Genomic DNA, 25401 nt, shown 5'->3' on the forward strand with positions numbered 1-25401 from the left:
GAGGGAGAGAGAAAGGGTTTTCTTTGTTTTAGTTTCTGATTATTAGAGAGCTAAGAATTGTATATTTCATTCTGTTGCACTGTGCCACTAAAGAGAATCTGTCTCTCGGGCCTGAAACGACACAGTATTTCATGTTTAAGTTGTTTGCAATCCCATGCTCAGTTCTTTTCCTTTGAAATGAAAATTACAAAAGCTCAAAATGAGTAGTGTCTGCTATTGCTCGTACACAGAGTTGCCCTCCAACCTTATTAGGAATGCTTATGGAAGACACTCTTCTCTCAAAGATATAATCATTTTCCACACAATCCTCTACAGCAATTTAATTATGATGATGCAAAAGAGAAAGGGGTGAAGGGATCACGGGAAGGAAGGGGATGAAATCTATGAAATGCATCTCTGTGTGTTTTTTTTTCTCTTTCACATTGTTTACTTTTCCCCCACACACCAGTCTAGTTTATTTTCCTGACTGGAAGATCTTTTTTATGGAAATTGCTGCAGGATTTTATATCAGCAGTGAATTTCGTTATTACTATTAATAATAATAATAATAATAATAATCTATTAATTTATAGACAATAGTACTTTTCAAGAAATTTATTTGTTTGTAAAAGATTACATTATCTCAATAAATTAAGCAGTTTTTTCCTTCTTTTAGATGTGCATACTAAGTAGCCCGTGTTATGTGTATTTATGCAGAGAAACTGTCTTCAATTATTTTAAACACTTTTTATAGCATAAGATGAAACTTAAGCTGTTTTTAATAAAAAAAGGAACACCAAGAAAAGTGTTGCTTTCAGAAATGCATCAGTATCTCAATAGAGCTAATCAGCTATTAATGCATTTACATTTATTAAATTTTTAGATATTTATAGAATATCTATGTATTGTATTGAGTATTATGGCTTGATTTCCAAATAAAAGTTAAACATTCAATTGCTTGTCTAATTGGAGTGCACAGTCCCCACATCTGCACATGCAAATCAGGTAACTGCACATGCAAATTAGTCATCTTGTTTCACATTTCCTGCCTCTGACCTCCCAAACTACCTGGGAATTCGCAATCCCTGGGTAATGTAGTGCCAGCATAGCTGTCCCTGTGCCATCCCTGGGGCCTGGTCAGCGCAAAGGTGAGACGTGGCTGGAGCACTATGGTGCAGCTTGGACCAGCCTCGAAAATGCTTTAAGTTGCACTAGGGATTGAACTTGGTCCTTGTCCAGTCTCAGGATCAGGCTCAACGTAAAGATGGCACACCTATGCCCCCAGCTTCCTCCTGCAGCTGTGTTAGCTGAAGCACTAGAACAGCTGAGGATCCGGCTCTTAGTGTGCAGTTGCAGTCCTATCTTAATTGAAAATCTGTCCCATAATTTCGCTCCCCCGTAGCAAATCACTGAACTACATTAATAGTTTCCCTTTTCTTCTCCTAGACTTATAGTTAAACAGGATGGAACAGCTGGGCAATTTCATTTTGGCCTCTAATGTTTTATCATGACTGTTTCCCAAGGTCAAATACAATCAGGATTTGTAGAGCAATCAAGGTAGCTTCCCCCACCCCACCCCACCCCACCCCACCCCTTCCTTTTGAATGGAATGTGAAGGAGTTATTTTGTCCAGCTTCCAGGGATGTTCTATCTTGTGTATTTGGCTATGAGAGAAACAAATCTGTTAAGTGTAAGAGGGTTACATTTGTAGTAATCAAAGAAAATCATGGGCTTCGGGTGGATTAAACAGCAGGAGATTTCAAATCAGCCAGGAGATCACAAAGCAAGCTGAAAAGGAGTTCGCCATTCTATGCATTACATAGCAACAGTTTCCATAACTGTCAGCATATTCATAGGAGCAATGTCATTATTTCAGCCACAACAACATTCTGAAATTCAAGAGACTATTAGCAATGCACAGAGAATAAACAGAGCAGCCTCTCCTCCCCAAACAGAGAAGCCTTGCTTCCCTGTCTAAGCGCATTTTTCAAATAGGCTCCCACATAAATCTTTCCATCGAAAACGTGTTGCAATCCAATTATTATTGTAATGTTTATTTCAAACATGAACGAAACTTTTAAGAGCATTTGGCACCAATGACATTCAAAGATACACTGGGTATATTTCAAGGAGGAAAGTTTTCAATTTGTTACTATTATTTATCCTGATGATTTAAGTTACCCTGCTGCTATGTTGTTGTGTGCACAAGAATAGTAGTGGCTTTTGTCAAGATGTAAGTATAAGTAACTTGAGCAAAATCTGTAGCTATTTGCTGTCACAAGGCCACCATCTTGGGTTTTACAGGAAGCTTGTGACATTGTGCTAAACATTAGCACTATTCTAATATTTTGAACAGAAGGAGAAATCTGAAGACCTCTTTCATTTGGGTGAAAAAAATCTCTATTTGTGAAACTGTGCATGGTCCGTCCCAAGCCAATGTACCAACTAATGCTTAGAAACAATAAAAAGGGCCCTAGGTCTTAAATGGTGATAAGATAGATAAATAAAACAATAGCTTCTCTTGAAAATGTAAGACAAACAAGTTCCTAGTATGACAAAGACATATGTAAAGAGTACCTACCATATTATAATATAGAAAAGCAAGTCCATTGTGGGCTTTAGCTCCAGCTGGTATGGAGCAATGTAGTTATGAACAAAAAAGCAAGCTCCAGAACTCCCAAACAAAATTAAATAAAGGACCATCAATGATGTGCCTGCTCATTGTTAACACTGATACTTTAATGGAACTACAGGATCATTAGGAATTAAAGGGGCACTGATGCTCTCACAGGGTCATCAAATCCAGCTCTTGACTTTTTTGTCAGGGTCCTAAATTCTCTTTCCATAATGTGCACTCATCAGAGTGTAATGTGAAGGTTTCTAATGATCTCAGAAGAGTTAAAGCTAGAAAGTACCCAAGTCCCATTCCCCCCACCTTTTTTTGGCAGGTCTTTAAAATGCAGCTTTGTATCCACTTCTGCTTGCCATGAGCTCACATGCAATTTAATACCACCAGGTAGGGTACCTGTGCTCCCCTGAGTATGTGAGTGCTGCAATATTAACATGGCCAGTCATGCTGAATTCAACACAGTTGTTAAATAATATAGTGGAATCTTTTCAGCAAGCTGGACAGTTATTATTAGGAGCCGATCAAGCTGTAATAGCCTGTGTTAGTATGGGCAGAATGAAAGTGGAGCAGTTACGTTAGTGGAAACTCAAGTGCATATGTTCTTGGTTCAAATAATGCTTCCCAATTGTGGTGATAGACTTCTAAGGCTAATCTGCTGGCATTGAAATGTATCCCTACTAGTCTGGAGAATACTGTTAAAAACAATGTATATTTACTCTTTTTAATAGGTTTTACTTCCCACAGAGTTATTTCCATGCTCCCACCTTTCATATAAAACATAAATGAATAATATTTTTCTATCACAAATGTAATGTTTTCTGACATACCACAGAAAGTTAGTTTTGCAGTGTTGGTCAAATAAAGTTTGTTGGCATACGCTAGTTTATTATTTTTTCATAATAATGTGGTCTCTGCTTTCCTTATTGCCCCTTAGCACTCCCAGTTATAACTACGCTCCCAACCCAGACAAGCACTGGATAATGAGGTATACTGGTCCCATGAAACCTATTCACATGGAGTTCACCAACATGCTACAGAGAAAGCGCTTACAGACACTCATGTCCGTGGATGACTCCATGGAGACGGTAAGATTGGTGGTCGTTTTTTCAAGCCCAACAGATACTTATTTCTTGAGTTAAACTCCAAAATGTTTGTGCATTTAAAAAAAAATAGTATATTCCTACTCTACATACAAGCTAAGCACTGCCAAGCTAAACATGGCTTCTGTTTATCACTACCTCCGAACTGATAGCTCTCCCAGATTCTCTGGTTTCTCTGGCATTGTTATTCCAAATAAAAAAACGAGCATAATGTAAAGTCCAAAAGTTAGCAGAATGTTTCCAGTTACCTACTGCTGTCCAGTTAAAGAAAGAAAAAAATGAAACATGAAAAAAAATTGTAAAGCATGAATTTTTAAAAAATTTGATTTACATTAAAAAGCGTCAAGTCTCACCATATACTAGTTAGAAACTAATAATCCCAACTGTGGGCATAGTGCACTCCTGCATTACTGCCTCTTTGTCCGAAAAACTCCAGTGAAATTAATGTGGTTACATCAGGCGGAACCAGAGTAACTGGAGTATCTCAAAAGGACGTAGGCGCCCAACTGCCACTTTAGGTGCCTAAATCCAGAAACAGGCCCCACAGGGATTCAGAAAGCCCCCCAGCTCCAGAGTTTTGGCCACCCCAAGCAGCCAAACAAAAAAAACCCAAACAAACAAAAAAAGAGCCGCGATCGCGATCTGCGGCGGCAATTCGGCAGGAGGTCCTTTGCTCCGAGCAGGAGTGAGGGACCGTCCCCGAATTGCCGCCGAACAGCTGGACGTGTCGCCCCTCTCCGAAGTGGCTGCCCCAAGCACCTGCTTGGTAAGCTGGTGCCTGGAGCCGGCCCTGCACTCAGCTGGCACCAAACCTCAGATGTGGGGCTCCTTCAATCACTCATGTTGAATTGTTCCATTGTGAATAAATCATGAATGAGTCACTGGGCCAGAGAGAGAGTAGGCAAACCTGAGACTGATTCTGCAGCCTTATGATTAGAGCACTCACTTGGGAGGTGGGGGACACCCAGGATCCAGCCCCCCTCTTTCAATGACTTTTTAAATTGTCCAAAGTGGAACAGTTTTTACATGCAAGACTGAGGGAGCCCCACATCAAAATATCCCACAACTCAGTGGGTAGGGCCCTCAAATGAGAGGTGGTAGAGCCTTGTTTAAATCTCTTCTTCCCCTCAGGCAGAGGGAGGCTTTGAGCTGGATCCCAGGTGACTAGCTTACGTGGGGAGCTGCCTAGCGTGCTGGCTTTTGTGAATCCCATTCTGAGGTTCCCGTTTCTCCCCATTCATTGTACAGCGAACCTAGGTGCTTAACTCAGGCTTTGTGAATTCCAGTGATTTTTCTAAGTGCCTAAAAGTTAGGCATGGTGACACTCAGCATTGCCACAGTTAAGTTCCTTTGTGGCACATTGATTACATCTATTTTAAAAAACACAGGCAGACTTTCTAGATGCCTTCATTATGTAACAATAAGGTTCCAGAAACCTCACAGTGCAAGCTGTGTATCAGTGGGCCTTAAAAAGGAACCTATGGATCAGCTGGTAGCTACTGTGGAAAAAGGATGGGTTTGTTTCAAAGTGCAGAAAGGCTAATCTTGAAGGTATTGCAGTTTACAGCTTTATGTCTCCTGGAAATCTTATCCACAAAAGATAACAATAAAGGGAGTCCAATAAGGCAAGGATGAGATTTATGTTAGTAATGTATTATAATTACTAATAATTAATTGGGCATAATAACCCAGGAAAATATGTTCTGTCCTTGTAGCTAACAAATATGCTGTGGTGGGTCAGACACCAGCTTTAGAGAAGACATGTCACAGAGTCGCCTGCTAGCACCAATGTATTTAGGGTCTGCTAGTTAGCAAGGTGGTTTCACTCCTGATGATTTTGCTGGCTGTACATTTTACTCCAGACTGAAACTTAATCTTTTGTAGTTTTAACCACAATTTTTAAGTGAAATTGTATGTACCTAACATCCCTTAAAATATCTTAATATTGTGACATTAATGATAATAATGTTAATATTTTGAGTGCATGGCAGATATTAATGGCTCTAAGAGGTCACCGTGGCTTATTTAAACAAAGATTGCAGTCAAAAGGTTTATATACATTTGACTTTACGTGAGTCTATACCTAGGGTTACCATATCTATTAAATTAAAAAAAGGACCCTCCACGGGCCCTGGTCCCGCCCATTTCCCCAGCCCCGCCCCAACTCCACCCCTTTCCCGCCCTAACTCCGCCCCCTCCTCCCTCCCACTCCCAGCCACGGGGAAAGGGCTGCCCGAGCGCTACCAGCTTCATAGTTTGCCGGGCAGCCCCCAGACCCTGCGCCCCCGGCCGGCGCTTGCCCAGCGCAGCTGGAGCACGGGAGGGGAAGCGCCCAGCCGGGGGCGCAGGGTCTGGAGGCTGCCCGGCAAACCGTGAAGCCGGTAGCGCTTGGGCTTCGGGCAGCCCCCTTGCCTCTGGACCCTGCGCCCCCAGCCGGGCACTTCTCCTCCCGGGCTCCGGCGGCGCAGGGTCCGGAGGCATGGGGGCTGCCCAAAGCCCGTAGCGCTCGGCTCTTAAACAGAGCCGAAGAGTTGGGGAGGAGCAGAGCCGCTGCGGCTGGAGGCTCTGCTCCTCCCCGACTCTTCGGCTCTGTTTAAGAGCCGAGCTGCCCCAGCGCTACCGGCTTTGGGCAGCCCCCACGCCTCCGGACCCTGCGCCGCCGGAGCCCGGGAGGGGAAGTGCCCGGCCAGCGGCTAGGGTCCGGAGGCAAGGGGGCTGCCTGAAGCCCATAGCGCTCGGGCAGCTCGGCTCTTAAACAGAGCCGAAGAGTCAGGGGAGGAGCAGAGCCGCCATTTTCCCGGACATGTTCGGCTTTTTGGCAGTTCCCCCCGGATGGGGGTTTGAGTGCCGAAAAGCCGGACATGTCCGGGAAAAAGAGGAGGTATGGTAACCCTACTATACCATTTCCTCATGGAACATCAGACACGTTGATTCAAGCTACATCTCAAAAAGGGAATCACATTTTATCTTTAACATTTTGTCCATATTATCACATACTATACTGGTATGACTTCATTTACTCTGGGTTCACACTGATGAAACTTCCTTGACTCCAGTGCAGTTTTTCCTGATACACACAAGTATGAGAGCGGAATCAGGCCCATATTTTCTAATCACAGATCTCACATGTGGGACAGGGAATGACATTACCGTAAAGAAAATCTGCTGTAGTGCCACGTTGCTAAATCCACGAGATGACAGATACTGACTAAACCTTGAGGATAAAACATCATGTGATGATGGGTCATTAATGCTGTGCATTGATACCCTTCAGTATTCACCTAAAGAGGCCCATTTAAGCCCCCTAAAACCAGTAGGATTCAGAGTTAAGGTTGAAACACTTACTGCCATTCACTCTTGCTATCTGGTGAATTATCTGCTGTTTAGTTGGGAGAGTTTGCGAACATTCTGTGTAAATGGGACTCATTTGAATGGTGCCCAAATGGTTGAGTGGCATTTAACCAAGTATTAAATGAGTGTGAAATTCTAAATGGTGTCATTTTATTAAGAGAGTTTGCCAAATACAAATTTAAAGAAGATAAAGGGCTAGAATTTCAAAAGAACTCAGTATACAACAGCTCTCATTTAGGCGCCTAAATAAGTGGCCAGAGTTTGAAATTTCCAATGGAAAATGCCAGGTGCAAAGTACTTTTGAAAATCTAATGGAAGCTGAGCTTTTTGAAAGTCTGTCCTGAAATGCGTAGTCACTATTTTCATTCAGTAAAGTATTATTCTATTGCATTTTAAGTATTTATAGATTGTTCTTTCAAAGAAAATGGCCTCCTCTTTTAAACAGGATAATTGCTTAATGAGGGTGCTTGGATGTCTATTGGGATGTCCTAGTTAAGAACATCCAACTCTGTTATACAGTATATATGTGTACACTTTTATGCACAGAATTATTTCAAATATTATTTATACTGTTATTTAGTGCAAAAATATTCTTTTTTTTTCAGATTTATAATACACTGGTTGAAACAGGTGAACTGGACAATACCTATATAATATATACAGCAGACCATGGCTATCATATTGGGCAGTTTGGACTGGTGAAAGGGAAGTCCATGCCTTACGAGTTTGATATCCGAGTTCCTTTTTATGTGCGAGGTCCGAATGTGGAGGCCGGGTCTCTGTAAGTCCTTGTTTTTCAGCTCCTGAATTGTTTTTGGTTTATTGGTCTGATAATCATGATTGATATGCAAAGCAATGTGAGGTCAGTGGCCATGTACCAGGGGCTTAAAAGCACATGCAATGAAGTACAACTGTGCAATCAGATTAAAAAATGTGCTGAGTTTGAGACAGAGAAAGATAGAACCTTTGTTTTATCAGCTCATTCATTGGGCTTGATAGTTAGGGGAGTGTGTAGTTAATGTCCTTTGAGTAAACCAGTGCGGGCTTTGCATGGACATAAGAGATTGTGACATTAGGCACATCCCTGAGCAATGGGTAGGTCAGAAACTGCACTGCCCCAGGAGGCATTGTGACTCAAAGGCTAGGTCTCCACTTCAGCAGGCATAGCTATGTCAGTCAGAGGTGTGATCCTGACAGTCGCAGTTGTGTCAACAAAAGCCCCAAGTGTCGATGCAGCTATACCAGCGAAACTGTACACTTTTACCAGTTATAGCTTATTTTGGCTGGGAGTGCGGGGCAGAGAAAGCTGGTATCAGCTATACCAGAAAAGCAGTGTTGCTGCTCTAAACTGCGCCCACCCCAGGAGTACTTTGCTGGTATATTATACTGGCAAAGCACTTAGTGTAGACCTGGCCTTAATGAAATTTCTGCATCACATTTCCTCTCCTGCTTCCTTCTTGCCCTGTGGGTTTAGTAATTTGCTGTTATCTGTACCAGCCATGAATTGACATCCTCTGCACTCATTCAGCTGCACTGGCCTGTGAGTGGAGAGATGGAACCAAGGTTCTGCCCATTCCCTGCCCTCCCTGGTCACCTCCTACATGATTCAAGGACCGTAGCCCATTCTAGGATATAACCGGGTTTTTATGAGTGGTCCAAGTCACTAGGTAGCCTGTGGCTTGCATCCAGTCCAAAATTGGTGTGATATTGCATGGAAATGCCTAGTCATTTCTTCTGTTCATTTCAGTCAGACTCTAGGCCATGATATTTGCCAGGTAATCTTTCTTTATATGTTCACTGCCACTGTAGATAGTTATCAGAGATTAATTAAATGATAAAATAGAGTCAGTATGCTTTTCTGTTTCAGCTTGTAAAGAAAAATGAACATAGTATTTTCCATATATGACAGCTACAGAAAGTTTTTCTTTGTTTATCCTTTGGGATTACACAGTTAAGCTGTTTGTCAGTGACATACGAGAATGCAGAATATGACTGTTAATTAAAAAGGTAGCTTTGATCAGCTAAGAAATTATGTAAATATACTTTCTAAGCAATTATTTTAATAGCAAATGTTTTCACTTAAGTAATGATTTTGGACAGAGTGCCATAATTTGCTGCCTTTTATTTATATCAATGTGCATGTTTTAGCATAATTACAACATATAAAATCTTCCTCCCACAAGTTCTTTTTCCCTTATACTACAGAGGAAAAGCTGTAAGCAACTAATATTAAGAATGTAATAGAGTAGCAAATCTCTTTAAAAATATCTTAAAGGTTTTATTTAGTGTGATGATTAAATTCATAGTATCAAAAAAAGGCAAGAAAGTTTTAAATACTGTAGGTGTCATGCCAAAATCCCTTGACATGGAGTTATTTATTTATGCAGTAGTTGTACGTGGCCCCTGTCCCAAAGAACTCATAGTATAATTTAGAGATTATTTGAAAGATAATACTTCACATTGGCAACACAATGGCCTAATTTTCAGAGGTGCTGAGCAGACAACTCTGTGAAAGATATGGATTTTAAGAAGAGATCTGGTGGAGTGATATGTCTGTGGAGCAGGGGCACAACCAGAATTTTCATAAGGAAGGGGCCCAGAGCTCTTCCTCCCCTCCGCTCTGCCCCCACCACACCCTGTCCCCACTGCCCCCATGCCCAGTCTAGTGTTCCCCCTTTTGCTCCCAGTCCTGAGCTCTCGCGGGTTGCCCCCACAGTCAGCCACATGCTCTTCTCCCACCACTACCACTGCCCCGCACCCGGCTCTGAGCTCTCCTCCCTGTACAGAGCACTTGCCCAAGGAGCTGTTCAGGCTGACGAGCACCATCCCCACCAGAGGCCAGGCTGTTCTGGGAGCCCCAGACCCCATTCTCCTTCTGCATCCCCAGGAATCACCAAAAGCCCAGATCCAATCTCTCTTTCTCCTCCCCCCCCAACCCCTGGCCCTTCTGGGGATTGGACATTCTGGTGCCCCCTGCTCCACTTCTCTCTGGGGGCTGAGGTGCCCAATGCCCATGGACACTGGAAGGACTGCAAAGGAGGAGGGCCCAAGCAGGTTCCTTCCAACAGGGTGGGGTGGCTGGGTCAAATTTCCAGCTGTGGTCAGGGGCTAAGGTGGGGTTCTGGGCTCCCTTCCTCCGCTCCCACTTGTGCCCCTGCTGTACAGAAGGAGGGGAGGATGCATGGGGAAATACAAGGCTCTTCCAAGCTTTTGAGGTGGTATGAAGGAGGAGGTGTGAAGCCATGAGTGCGGGGAGGAGACCAAAGGAGCTGTTAGGAGAGAGAGGCGTTGGAAGAACATAAGGCACAGGAAGAAGAGTGGGTATGAAATGAGAGATGAAGATCCAGAGACTCCATGAAGTGCACTGGGGACTTTGCTATTGATTTTAGGTCTAAGGTGCTTAGATAGTACAGTGATGGAGTACAGGGTATAACAACCATAAGATAGATAGAGGAAGCCAAGCCCTGTATCACTTGGAGCATTGACTGGAGAGGTGGCTGTGTTAAGATTGTGCAGCCTTTTTCCATATTAAACCGGGCAGGCCTCAGCACACTCCTGCTTACATATATTGGAATGTTAGCTGGCCCCATTGCCTCTCTACTACTAAGCTCTTTCCTTTCCATTCCAGGGGAGGACCCTTTATGGTGTTATATTGGGTTCCACAGTAGGTTATCTAGGTGGTAGGGTTAGTATGTCTTGAAGCTCCCTTTCACTCTGATAATTAGGTAGGAAGGGGGGGAGGATCTGTGGGTTGCCTCGGTCTTAATATTGCTATTTCCTTTTGAACTTCCTTCTAGTCTGGTGATACAGATGCATTTTAAATCACTAGTGAATGACGCCTCACAGAACCTTCCCATTGGGTTTTCTGTTTGCATACCTGATGATGATAGAAAATATTTTTATTAGGAACACAGGAATCAGACACTGAAAAGACCTAATAGAGCAGAGTTCATCTCGCTAAAAGAGAAAGATGAAGTCCCCTGGAGAGAGGATGTATTAGATAGTAAATTGATGCTGTCTTTGAACCTGTATTTCCATATATAGTAGAACTTTTTTAATCTACACTTTGCTAATGAACACACATTATTTTTCTTACAAAATAATTGCATTCTCTCCCCTCCCTTATCAGCAAAGATTTAATAGCAGTCACTGTAGTGAGGTGTCATTACTAAGCCTTCATTACTACAACCAAGTATGCTACACAATATTTACTAGTAATTAATATAAAATGACATGTATCAAGAAAATGAACAGATGTAACATCCTTACTCTTGTCATTGTCTTTTCTCTTGCTAATGCAAAATTCAGTAATTCTCAAGTGGTCTCCCATTCACTAGTGTGAATTAGCAAGGTTCTGCTGTCCTTTATTTTAAGCTAGAAATCTACACTATGCTTTGTAGCTGCCTTTATGGCACTGTCCTTATTGTACTTTGTCTGCAAAGCATGGGGAAAGTAATTCCTGGTCCTCAAAGCCACAAAAATAAAATTTCTGCATAAAAGCATTTTTGCTTTTTTTCCACTTTTTTGTAGTGTCTCCATTTGTTTTTTTTTAAAGTGATGCCAAGTGTACATAAGAATAAGAAAGGATGGGAAAGCAGCAAACAGTACATACTTTCATGATATTGTAATTGTAACAAAAGTGAGTTTTAATTGTATTTAAAATAAACTTTTATTTTCTGAGGTGTTGCAGCATTCAGTTAGTGAGAACCACTCTAGTGATTCATACAGTATCAGGTTGAAAGTAAGAACATAAGAATGGCTATATTGGCACTAGCCCAGTACACTGGTCAGTGCCGGCTGCTTCAGAGGAAATGATCAAAACAGTACAATTATCGAGTGCTGCATCCCCTGTTGGCCACTCCCAGCTTCTGGAAGTTTGAGGCTTAGGACACCCAGAGCATGGGGTTGTGTCCCTGACCATGTTAGCTAATAGCCATTGATGGACCTATCTTCCATGAACTTATCTAATTCTTTTTTGAACCTGGTTATAGTTTTGACCTTTGCAACTTACTTTAGCAATGAGTTCCACAGGTTGACAGTGCAGTTTGTGAACTAGTACTTTCATTTGTTTGTTTAAAACCTGCTGCCTATTAATTTCCACTGGGTGACCCCAGCTTCTTGTCTTATGTGAAGGGGTAAATTACACTTCCTTATTAACATTCTCCACATCATTCATGATTTTTAGACCTCTATCATATCCCCCCTTAATTGTCTCTTTTCCAAGCTGAACAATCAGTCTTTTTAATCTCTCCTCATATGGAAGTTGTTCCATCCCCCTAATCATTTTTGTTACCCTTCTCTGTACATTTTACAATTCTAAAATATATTTTTTGAGATGGGGCAACCAGAACTAAACGCAGTATTCAAGGTGTAGGCATACCATGGATTTATATAGTGGCATTATGATATTTTTTGTCTTATTATCTATCCCTTTTCTAATGGTTCCTAACATGATGTTAGGTTTTTGGACTGCCACTGCACATTGGGCAGATGTTTTCAGAGAACTAGCCACAATGATTCAAAGATCTCTTTCTTGAGTGGTAACAGCTAATTTAGACCCCTATCATTTTGTATGTACAGTTGGGATTGTTTTCCAGTTGTTACCTAGGGTTTTCAGAACCCACAGCAGTGGTAACTTAACTATTTCATAGAATCATAGAATATCAGGGTTGGAAGGGACCTCAGGAGGTCATCTAGTCAAAGCAAGACCAATCTCCAGACAGATTTTTGCCCCAGATCCCTAAATGGCCCCCTCAAGGATTGAACTCACAACCCTGGGTTTAGCAGGCCAATGCTCAAACCACTGAGCTATCCCTCCCCCCTCAAAACTGGAGGGGAGTGTCTTTCTGAAGTTCTTGGGGGGTATGACGGGGAAAGTGTCTCACTGCCTGACCAGGGACATGAACCCTGGACCCTCAGATAAAAAGCTCTACCAACTGAGCTAGCCAGGCTCATAAAAAAAAATAATTTAAATTAATGGAGATATCCCATCTCCTAGAACTGGAAGGGACTTTGAAAGGTCATCGAGTCCACTCCAGGGGGTATCAGGAATGAATTAATAGGAACACAGCTCTCCGGCTGATGAAAGATTAATACAAGTAAGCGTACAAGTTATCTAAAACTACAGTTTATTAGATTTAAACACACACAGATGCATGCAATAGGTTTAGAACATCCCATATATTTATCTAAATTCTGGGATGGTATTGAGTAATTGACAGCAGGTCCACAGTGGCCAGTTGCTTATCCGCTGGGGAGAAAAGGTGTCAGAAAAAAGTCTCTCTTAGGATTGCTTCAGAGGACTTCTCCAAAGCACACTATATTATCTAGTCCTTTTTATAACTAACTGTTACAAAACACAAAAATTATAGTGACCCCTACTGGGTCATCACTTTTCCTACCTTTCAGTAAACTATTTATCACCAAACATTCCTAACAGTCTTAGTCATAATAAACGTCTATATCAAAGATGCCCAATTCAAGGCTCTCATCCACTTATTCATCAGTCTCAGTTTTTGACTTTCTCTTCCCTCCTCCCATTCTGTTTAGCAGAAACTGCAGCTAGTTTTGACCTTGCCTCCAGAAACCCTGCTTTCAAATTAATCCTTAACTATGTGGTGTTCTATTCTATTAATTCATGGTGGCTGAATGCACATACTGTAATATGATTGCAATTGGCTTAATCACTTCTGGGGTACGTGCACCCCTCAAATCTAGGGTAACACAATATGCTTTACTTTGCATTTATCAACATTGAATTTCATCTGCCGGTTTGTTGCCCAGTCTCCCAGTTTAGTGAGATCCCTTTGTCACTCTTTTCAATCTGCTTTTGCAGTGAGATGATGGGGTATGCTACTAAATTGTTTAACTGCCTAGTGACACTGGATGCCTGGCTGTATCAGTACTTTGTGTAATGGAGAGGCTGGTATATGGGATGGCTCTGTTATTACTTTTGAACTTTCACAGTTGGAGTTATTCTGCTGTATTTTCCTTTTGCCTCCATCTTATCTATCTTTTGTCTCTCCCTCCCTCTCACGCACTCTTAATTATAATAACCAACTGTTAGCTGTTCCCTTTGGGTATTGAGACGGGATATTTCTTCTCTACACTCTTTCTGTGTAACAAACAGTTCAATGCCATAGGTCCAGATATTAGTTTTTGTGATGTATGTTGAAATAGACAAAGTGTGTTCTCTCTGCCAGGCTTTATTTTTAATAAAATCATCACTATAGATGACTTACACATTCTCTAAGACACCACAGGAGTTTTTATCGTGTGCTTTTTAACATTTCAGAATAGTGTTGAACCCTTCCTTTTACTCATTAACTTATTTTGGTTTATAAACCATTTTTCATATTCAGTCTGAAATGCTATTGCTTTAGAACTAAATCTTCACATTAGCCTCTCTTGGGGTTATGCACCTGGGGGTAATTTGAATATTGTAATATTGTATATATTAATCACTTTCAATGCCCGACTTGATTGGATAATATCTTCCTTTGTTCTGTGCTGATGTCACAGATTAAGCTTTTTCAGATCCCATATTTGAAAAGGGGCTGGGGTTAAGTTGTTCACAATTTCCACAAAGATTCTCTAAGCAGGGTCTTTATATATTTCTTTCAGGAATCCTCACATTGTATTGAACATTGATCTTGCTCCTACAATTCTAGATATTGCAGGCTTGGACATTCCACCTGACATGGATGGTAAATCCATTCTAAAACTGCTGGATTCTGAGAGACCAGTTAATAGGTAAAGAAAAAAAGTTTGTCTCTGTGTGTATCTGTGTGTCTGTGTTCAGCCATCTGCAGACAAATTTAAGGGGAAACAGAATGAATTACAGATATAGACTAGACATGGTTCATAGGAAAATCTACAGACCTGTTCAGCGCTACTTAACTGACTTCAATTTTTTAGTTGGCCAGATCAATATATTAGCTATATGGTATTTGCCTTCCTGATAGCAAAACATAATGTGTGAGAGAGTGAACTGGCCTTGGTCATGGGGATGTTTCTGTTTGCATGAGTTACAGATTTTAAATGTGTCTGTGGCATCATTTATGTCTTTTAAACAAAGCTTTTATTATTGTTTAAACTGTAAAAACTAATTGTACGTCAGTGCTTTATATAAAGTCAAACTCTGTTGTTTATATTGTTATACTGGAAATACACAATTATTTTCTGAGACATACCCTCAACACCTCAACCTGAAAAAGCTGGGGGGAGAGGATTCAGATGGGTGCTTGTGACGGACAATAGTTTCAGGAAAAAGCAACTGGAGGAGGACAGAGGGAGTGGGGAGATGTGCGCTTGTGGTGGAGGAGAGCAGGTGGGTCAAGAAAGGGCTTTTGTCAGGGCAGGTGGATGGTTTTGCAAGTAAGGCACTGAACTGGGATCCAGAAAATCTAGATTTAATTACACACTTCCTTTGTGACCTTGGGCAAATCACTTAATCTCTCAGTGCCTCAGTGGTTTTTGTATAGAAACCGTGACTATAGTCTGTGGCTCTATTGTGGATTTTGTCCCCATGAGAATGAATCTGTCCCATATTCCTTTGTGATTAGCACTGACAACGCATATCTGTCTGTTTTGTACAGTTACACATTCCTGCGGGAGAAGCAGGTTGTGTTTCTGGAGGAGCAATGGGGAGGAAGGGAAGAGAGGCTGGTTTTCATGAGAATTTTGTTGTTGTAGGTTCCATTTTAAAAAAAAGATGAAGGTGTGGAGAGACTCGTTCCTTGTGGAGAGAGGGTAAGGAAAGAGTTAATCACAGAGCCCAGTTGCTCTAAATAGGAGAATCCTGCATGGCTGGAGCCTCCTGTGAAAGCCCATGGCTAAGATCACATCCCCGCACAGGTAGTAGCATTGCTGTCATACACCTAATGCCAACGAGTCTATGATAGGAGAGACTGTATGGTAGCTTTGTGCTAGCCCTGGTCCTTGCACCCAGCAGGCATAAGTGTGCTGTGCATAGGGGGGGTTTGGTGGCAGTTCTGGGGTGAAGAGGAATGAATCCTTGCTCTCCTCCCTCCCTGCAAGCCACAGAGTGGGAGCAGCTCCGTGACTGCTATCCCGCACCCTGCATGCGAAGGGGGTGTAAGCTGATGGATCTTCCTAGTTGCAGATCAACTGGCCCTGCCCCCACATCTGTCCTGTCCCCAACTTCTGTGTTCACATACAAGGATGTACACTGAACACTTGCAGAGTATAGCTCCCTGGCACCCAGGAGGGTACGGTCTCCTTGCATGGATTCCCTGCAGCCACCTTGCAGTGAAACCAGTACCTCTGCAGATCAGGCTTTTGTGGTCAGCTGGGTTTTTGAAGGGACTGCATCATTTTATGAACACTCCTAGTTAGAGAAAGGTATGAACCAAGGCTCTGCTCTGCGTTTGAGGTCTGGATTTTGAAACTCCTCCTTCTACAAAGTGTGGGGATGTTCTGATTTAGGGTTCTCACATGTACCCAGCTCTGTTAACTCTTGTAGTTATGCATGCTGTTAGTGGGTTAATCAAATCTCTCACTTTGGGAGGCAGCAGGGGTCACAAAAGGAGTCTTGGTCTCGCCTTCCCCCATTTGCAGGATAGCTCCAGTAAGCTGGTGCATTTTCAAAGCAAATGGGAGAAGTGGAGTGGATTCAATTTCTTCTGGAGTGTTAGATTTTGGCCACTGGGAGAGGCAGGACACTGACAGGCATGGTCTGAGACACTCTGGCAGACCCTGTGTAGTATTTCGAATGAGTCTTAATGGAATACACTGTTTCTTCCCCTCCAGTAAATTACTGCATAAGAGAGAGAATGAGAAGGTGGATGCTCAGGAAGAAAACTTCCTGCCCAAATACCAGCGTGTGAAAGACCTCTGCCAGAGAGCCGAGTATCAGACTGCCTGCGAACAGCTTGGGCAGGTGAGACATATTTAGCACACAGTGCAAGAAGCTATATCAAGAGCTAAGTTTAACACCACTTGCAAACTGTGATAACGTCCTTCACCTCATTCTCAATGCCGGCTTATAAATCAAGTGACTTGTTTTTGTGGCCTTTGCTCAGAACTATATTACAGCATTTATGAGATTGACTGGCAGTCAGGAAATTGCTGATTCAAGTGCCTATGTATTGATTCCCAGGTACTGTAAAAGCACGGCCTAGATTATTTTAACGTTCTGTTCCCCAAACGGAATGAAGTCCAGGATACATTAGTGTTGAGAATTCACATTGAGCGCTACAGGAAAAATTATTCCAAATGTACATAGCTCCCTTTTCTATGATCTCATTTATTTTTTTTAATTTGAATTTAAATATACTAACATAAAAAAGCCTAATCTGGGCTTCATGTGCCCCTACCACTATACAAATATACCATGAAAACCATAGCTTGCATACACAGTTACCACGACTGCATGTGTTAACTGTGCCCAGGTCTAAACTAGCGGGGGGGTTGACCTAAGATACGCAACTTCAGCTACACAAATAGTGTAGATGAAGTTGGCGTATCTTAGATCGACTTACCTGGCTGTGAGGATGATGGCGGGTCAACCGCTGCCGCTCCCCCATCAACTCCGCTTCCGCCTCTCATGAGTTGGAGTTCCGGAGTCGATGGGGAGCGCGATTGGGGATCGATTTTATAGCGTCTACACTAGACGTGATAGATCGATCACCCGGATCGGCGGGTAGTGAAGACCTGCCCTGTGTGTGAGAATGAACGCTTAGCTGTCTGATTGGTCAATTGTGCCTGTGGTTTCTATGACTGTTACATAACTCTGCTATGCAAATATGAAAATATTCACAGCCCAGACCCAAATTACATAGGAGAAGCTCAGCAAGTGATTATAGTACATCACTAGGAACAGAGGGCATATCCTCAGCCCCATATAAGGTTGCTTTGTGGCCCCAGAGTGGTGCAAAGGTACCGCAAGCCTGTCCTAAATAGGATTCCTGCAGTGTGGGGGGGAAACTTCAGCTGGTGGAAAGCTGACATAGCCGGTGTTCTACACCATTCCTTCCTGGTGTAGAAGCCAGAACGGGCCAGGGCCAGGACGCAGTGCTTCTAGTAAGTTTCACTAGAGTAATAGCCATTAGGGGGCCAGTATGAGTTGGTACATGTTACATCAGCCCTGTGGATGCTTTAACTTGCACCAGGGGGCAGTACTAGGATCAGGAAGGGCAGTAAAATGTACTGTAAAGCCACCCTTAGCCACCTCCTCCCTACTGCAAGCTGCACCAGTCCTGTGCTCAGTGCACCTGGGAATTGTCCCATAGTTTTCAGCTGTTTGGATCTGACTCAGATGATCAGACACGTTCAGTAAGAACCTTTCCCAGAACTGGTTTTCCAGGCTTCCTTTTCCTCCTGTGGCTTCCTTTTTAGGTCTAACTGCATGAGCGATCATATTCCTCTCTTTTTTTAAAGTCCAAAGTACCAAAGTCTCACAGGTATGAACTTTGGTGCAGCTGATTATTGCCATCATTTCTTTTGAGCTGGCACTCCACATGAATAGGAACAAATTGTAGATATTTAAAGTTGTCAGGTTCTTGAAGAAGTCCGAGTGAACATTAGCTATTTCTGTTACAAAGTTTCTGGGGAAACGTAGCTATTCTGTTCCCATCACTACATATCCTGCGAGGGCTGTTTCAATTTCTTTCTTGTGCTGTTCTCTTCCCTGTGGCTTGGAACTTTGTAGTAGGCATTGAGGGGTCAAGATTTTTCACATAAGTTCAGATAGACACTGGAACTGTCTCCTTGTAAGAGGTTACATAACTGCATGCAGGCTTTTTCCCCTGAAATTACTGCATGTCACTGTCCTTGGTGGGGGTCAGTCTCTGTACTGTAACACACGTGCATGTGCACACACTTACATTTCTGTGAATAGTAAAATACCTTTCACATCAAGCAAAAGTGAGAAAAGGGGTCAGATCTCTACCCAGAATTCTTGGTAAATTGCACAGGAGAGGTGTGACACTGGGACATTGGTTTGCCACGTCCGTGTAGTCAGAAAGGGAAATAATTGTTTCTGCATTTCAGTAAGATGTAATTGGAAGTGATAGGATGATACTGAGCAAAAGAGAAATTTTTAAGTTGGACATCAGGAAAAATTGCCTAACAGTCAAGTCAGTTAGACTCTGGGATGCTTTCCCCAGGGAATCTCAATCCAGTCAGCCCTTGCTGTAAAGAACATGCCCTAGTTTTCTGTCTAGACAGAAAGTGCAGTGGGAGATGAATGTGTTGTCTATGGGCAGAATTTCTCCCTAAATATGGGTGCATCTAAATGACTTCAGAATGAAGCAAGACAAACCTTGAAGGGGGCATATTATTATTTGTTTGGTGCTGTTGATGTAGACAGCCCTACATGATAGGTAAAATGTGCCAAATGCATAACAAATCCCAATCCTGAGACGTTTAAAGTGTAGGTGCAGTAGTTACAGTACAAACACAGGGCTCTTCTACACAAACAGTTAGTTTGCAGCAAGCTGGGGTGTCCATCTACCCAGCACTAGCTTGCTGCAGACCAACTGTCCATGTGGACCGTGCTGCTACGCCTTAACAGTTCATTTAGTTTGCTTTGATCTAGTCGTCTTTGATTTGGGACTAGATCAAAGTGAAGAGGACTAGATCAAAGCAAACTAATGAACTGTTAGTGTGTGGCAGCAGGGTCCACATGGACAGTTGGTCTGCAGTAAGCTAGTGCTGGGTAGATGGACACCCCAGCTTGCTGTGAACTAACTGCTCATGTAAACAAACCCACGATCCTGATCCCATAAAGTGGATTCCCGATGAGATGTTGAGGGCATTTAATACTAAGCAGCTCATAGTAGCCAGACTGCTTCATAGAATAGGAGGATTTTTTCAGATCCTATTTTAAGGATGGAGGGGTGTAGCTTGGTCAGGATTAGGGCCTTGATCAAAGCCCACTGAAGTCATTGGGAGTCTTTCACTGAGTTTTGGACCAGGCTGTTACTAAGAAAGATGTTCCAAGCACAGAAGATTGTAGGAAAGGTGGTAGAAAGTCTGGAGTAGGAAAAGGAGACGAAAGAAAAGCTAGAAGAGAAGCACAAGCAGATCATCAGGACCAGGCGGGAGGAGTAAGAGAGGAGGAGGATGGAGTTCTGGATGGAGGGGAGGTAAGGGGAGTGTTGAATGCAAAGTGGGGAGCTTATAATTTTCCTTTGTATACACAGCTACCATCACTACAAATAGAACCTTCTTCCAGTCCCTGCAACCCTAAACTGTTAAGTCATTTCTCCCTGTTACAAAATTATCCTTGGACTGTAATCAGGTTAATAAGAGGGCACTGAGACCATTTGTACTGTTAAAACCCCTGATACCAACTCCCTCTTGTGGGGGGTTTGGGTTGACACTAGTGAATGCAAATACCTACAGAATGCTATGGGAATGTGTGTAGCAGCCTTCCAAGTTTTCTTTTGCAGCTAGTGTTGCATTAGTTACATCCAACAAAGAACAACTGTATCCGCAGATGAAAGAACAGTTCAGAATTAATATTCAGAGATCTAAAGAGGGGATGAGCTCTTCTTTCCCACATGAAATAAAAAACATTTATCCTAACACCTAATGGCTTGCACACAATTTCTTTCTCTTCGTTGCAATTCAGCCTCACATTCTATACTGACTTGGTAAGTGGAAGCTGACCCACTTTTATCTACTGGCCTGCATTAATGTGCTTTTGTGGAAGCCAATTATGATATCAGCATTGCTCTGTGGAGTAATCCCAGCAACTCCTCAGTATCATCATAACAGTTGCACAAAGAACTCCATTTAAGTAATTACACACATTTGCTTAGTATGTTTCACCCACTCAGCTAGAAGATCACTAGAGTGAATCTAGTCCATGCCTTTAAAAATAGCACATTTCCTTTTTAAATAATGTGATGTGAGATCATTGTGTTTAACCATTTGCTAAGAAAAACAGATGTCTGAGTTTGCAGTATTTCTTCTTCATACCCTGCTCTTTCTTTGTTGTGCTACTTGTTATGGCTCAAAATGTCTTTGTGTGGGGTTAAAAAGCCTCCTTTTGCACTGCTGTTTTCTCCAGGAGAATTTAGAGTCCATCTCTAGTTCCCTCCCACAGAACAGTTCTGCATGTGGAAGGCTAGTTGCTCAGCCCTCCCTCTGGTTGTTTTGTGCTATGCAGGGAGTGCTTTAGATTCCCCTATTGCAGGCGTTCTCAAACTTCATTGCACCGCCACCCCCTTCTAACAACAAAAATTACTACACAACCCCGGGAGGGGGGACTGAAGTCTGAGTCCAAGGGCTTCAGCCCCAGGCAGTGGGCTTTGACCCAGACAGTGGGGTTTGGGCTTCAGCCCTGGGCCCCAGAATGGGGTCCCAACCCACAGTTTGAGAACCGCTGCCTATTGTAAGGAAATACTCAGGTGGCATAAAGGTGGCACTATGCCACTTGCTTCTTGGGTCCCCTTACTCCCTTGGAGTAGAACACGGTCCATGGCAAGCCAGAGACAGGAGCGGTTGTGACCAGGACATGCTGTAGTAAGATGATCCGTGGCTGGCAGAGCACTCCCTAGGGTTTTATTCCTGTCAGTATAATTATGTTGGAGGCTGAACTGGCCCCTGACTGGCCCCAGGATTAGGGAAATAGAATAGTGGTTTAGACCTCCCTTTTCCCTCTGTCCCCTGGGTCCTGCAGCCTGGGAAGGGCACATCTTGCCTGGACTTGGGAACTGGACCACAGTGCACAGCATTCTCCTTCAATAACTGGAAAGAATACACAGTAAGGCATCGATCTGTCTGCCTTTGTGATGCTCTGGCTCTGTTCTGGGGGGGAGGGATAGCTCAGTGGTTTGAATCCTGGAAGTTACTCAGGAATCTAGCATCTGTATATGCAACTAAGTGAGCTATCAAGCCAGCCAGAATCGAGAGCATTTTAGCAATACAGTAATCTCCTCTGAAGAGTTTCTGAGATCCATTGTAAGTTATGGGTGCTCAGTGCCTCATAGGATTTGTCCCTTTAATATGTGATTAAAACAAGAAATAACTTGTTCACACATTAAAAATAATGAGGCATTGGTGATTGCTTCCAGTCCCTTTAAAATCAGAGATTTCCTAAATGTTGTTTTCAGGCATTATCTATCTACAGTAATGCCTCACTTAACGTTGTCCTGGTTAACATTGTTTCGTTGTTACGTTGCTGATCTATTAGGGAACAAGCTCGTTTAAAGTTGTGCAATGGTCCCTTATAACGTTGTTTGGCAGCTGCCTGCTTTGTCCACTGTTTGCAGGATTCTCTGGAAGAGCAGCCCCTCCTTGTGGGGATTAGAACTGGGGGGGGTCAGCAGCCCCCCCATCAGCTCCCCTAAATTCCCTGTAAGGTATGTGGCTCAGCAGCTGCCCAGCAGCAGTTCAGGGGGCCCTCCCCCCACTGCCGTGCTGCTCCTGACCTGCCCTCTGCCTTGGAGCTGCTCCCGGGAGCTTCCTGCTTGCCTGGGGAGAGGGGTGTTGATATCAGGATGTCCCCCTGCTCCATACGCCCTCTCCACAAAGCGGAGCAGGGGGACAGGGCTCTGGGACAGAATGGAGGGAGCTTGCTGGAAGCTGTTGCTTCCTGTCTGAACTGGCTGATCTGCTTAAAAGGGCAATGTACTTGAAGTGTGGGTCAGCATACTTAAAGTGGCAATGCACATCTCTCTCTCTCACTCATGCACGCACCCCCCAGCACTATGGAAAGTCAACACCTGTGCAGCCGTGCATGTACTGTCAGGAGGAGGGAGTGGTGCGCTCCAGCTGGATAGCGTGGGCTCATCATCATGTTCAGTTTTTGCAGGGAAGTGTTTGCACCAACTGCCCTGCATCTATTGTGTTTTCTCCCTCCTGCCTCAGTCCATGCTGCCTTGTAGTGTGAGTGGCTACATTAACAACAGCGTATTAACCCTTGAGGGCTCGGCCAAGTGTTAGTTCATCATTTAGCAGTAAGGCATTCCCTGGGAAATATCCCACCCTCTGACTCCACCACCTCAACCAAGCTTCACAATCATTCATTGCTGTGTACAATATTAAACTGTTTGTTTAAAATTGTTTAAAACTTATACTGTATATGTTTACAATGTCTTTTGTCTGATGAAAAAAATTTCCCTGGAATCTAACCCCGCCTATTTACATTAATTCATATGGGGAAATTGGATTCACTTAACATTGTCTTTTTTCAGGGCCATAACTACAACGTTAAGTGAGGAGTTACTGTATTTCTTATTGCAGCATATGATCAGTAAGGCAGTGGGGTTGGGAGGAATTATCCCCTGGGTCAGATTGGCAGAGACCCTGGAGGTTTATCGCCTTCCTCTGCAGCATGGGGCACAAGTCACTTGCAGGTTTAAACTAGTGTAAATGGTGAATTCTCTGTAACTCAAAGTCTTTAAATCATGATTTGAGGACTTCAGTAACTCAGCCAGAGGTTGTGGGTCTATTACAGGAGTGGGTGGGTGAGGTTCTATGGCCTGCAATGTGCAGGAGGTCAGACGAGATCAGGGGTCGGCAACCTTTCAGAAGTGGTGCTGAGTCTTCATTTATTCATTCTAATGTAAGGTTTCGCTTGCCAGTAATACATTTTAACATTTTTAGAAGGTTTCTTTCTATAAGTCTATAATAGATAACTAAACTATTGTTGTATGTAAAGTAAATAAGGTTTTTAGAATGTTTAAGAAGTTTCAGTTAAAATTGAATTAAAATGCAGAGCCCCCTGAACCGGTGGCCAGGACCCGGGCAGCGTGAGTGCCACTGAAAATCAGCTTGCATGCCTCCTTTGGCACATGTGCCATAGATTGCCTACCCCTGGACTAGATGATCATGATGGTCCCTTCTGACCTTAGTCTATGAATCTTTTCTGTTTAGCCAGAAATAGCCCATAATGATATATCCTCTGCTGATAATCATTATATTATTGTATAGGGTTTTATTGTTGACCTTAACTGCTTCATAGATCCTAGATAACATTTGTACCCCTGTTAATTATGGGATGTGTTTTTGAATCCCTTTCAGTAGAGATAACAGGAGCAAGTTACTGGCCAAAGTCAATATAATTCAACAACAACAAAACCCAACTCTTCAAATATCCTGACACAAATAGCAGTGTGGTGCAATGGACAGCAAGCTGAACTGAAAGTCAGACAATGAGGGTTCTAACCTCAGCTCCATCACTGGCCTGCTATGTGACCTGAGGCATGCCACCTCACCTCTCTGCCTGTTTCCTCTCCCACCCTTTGTCTTGTCTATTTAGATTGTAAGGTGTTTGGCTTAGGGGTTTTCCTTCATTGTGTTTGTCCAGCACCTAGGTCAATGGGAGCCAGTTGCAGTTGGGGCTTCTTGACATTACCATAATACAAATACTAGTAGTCTTAATTATAGAACTCAAATTTTAAATTCAGACACTGAGTTAAATTTTCATTCATGGTCATGTGTTGATGTAGTTGACGGTAGCTAAAGGCTATTTCATTGTGACGCTAAGAAGCCTCCTACATTTCATCTTCCTGTCTGTAAGTTTCCCTTCATTCATCTTGTAATTTTAAGCTTCGATTTATATGCAGTGCTTGATGAAGCTGAATTTGAGCTCAGAGTCTACTGGTCAGGAGTTTCACAAGTCATCAACCAGTGTAAGAGAATAGAATCCAAACAGAATGAAGAGCAGGAAGTATTATTTCTGTACTGATGATTTGGAGGAAAGGAGACTCGATTCATCCTTTGCTGATAGAGAAATTGGTGGGAGTGCACAGGAGAGCAACAATAACAGCAACAACAAATATAAAAGGTTTGGAAAACAAGACCTGTGAGGAAAGGTTAAGGAACTGGACATGTTCAGTCTGGAGAAAAGATGGCTGAGGGAAGAGATAACTGTCTACAGGTATCTAAATAGATGTTGTACACAAGACAGACCAATTATTTTCAATCAGCAAGGACAGAATAAGAGGTATCGGATATGAGAGAGAGCAGGGAAAATTCATGTTAGGTATTAGGGGAAACTTGGTAGTACTTGGGCAATAGAACAACCTGCCAGTAGAGGCTGTCAAATTACTTACGCAGAAGACATTCAAGTGAAAACTAGAGATGCATGGGTTGTGCATGATTTCGGAATCATTAAATCAGTCCTGCCCAGGAGGGTGGACTGGGTGACTCATGCCTGCCTAGCCAGAGGATTTTGCCATATCATCCTGATTCGTCCAACCCACCAGGGAGGAAGGCTGTGGCTATCTAACTGATCAGAGCTGGAGTTGCGCCTTTCACTTTGCTGCCTGCTGGGATGTCATCCCTTCTTTCAGCAAAAGAAGAAACCCCTGAGACACACAATGCTGACTTGAGGCTTAGTCCTGAAATCCATGGGCTTCAGGGAGA

The 25401-nt window shown here is 42.9% G+C and overlaps 1 protein-coding gene across 3 annotated transcripts in view; it reads left to right on the top strand.

Moving 5' to 3' along the window:
* Positions 1-25401, top strand: part of SULF2 (sulfatase 2) — a 267917-nt gene that overhangs the window by 211294 nt on the left and 31222 nt on the right. For all 3 annotated transcript variants that reach the window (XM_054045653.1, XM_054045651.1, XM_054045652.1), the window contains 5 exons: positions 3543-3693; positions 7665-7840; positions 14683-14811; positions 15754-15810; positions 16831-16960. In XM_054045653.1, coding sequence (XP_053901628.1) covers positions 3543-3693; positions 7665-7840; positions 14683-14811; positions 15754-15810; positions 16831-16960 — 643 coding nt within the window. The remainder of the gene's footprint in view (positions 1-3542; positions 3694-7664; positions 7841-14682; positions 14812-15753; positions 15811-16830; positions 16961-25401) is intronic.

Source organism: Malaclemys terrapin, chromosome 12 (genome assembly GCF_027887155.1).
Source record: "Malaclemys terrapin pileata isolate rMalTer1 chromosome 12, rMalTer1.hap1, whole genome shotgun sequence".
Taxonomy (NCBI): domain Eukaryota; kingdom Metazoa; phylum Chordata; order Testudines; family Emydidae; genus Malaclemys; species Malaclemys terrapin.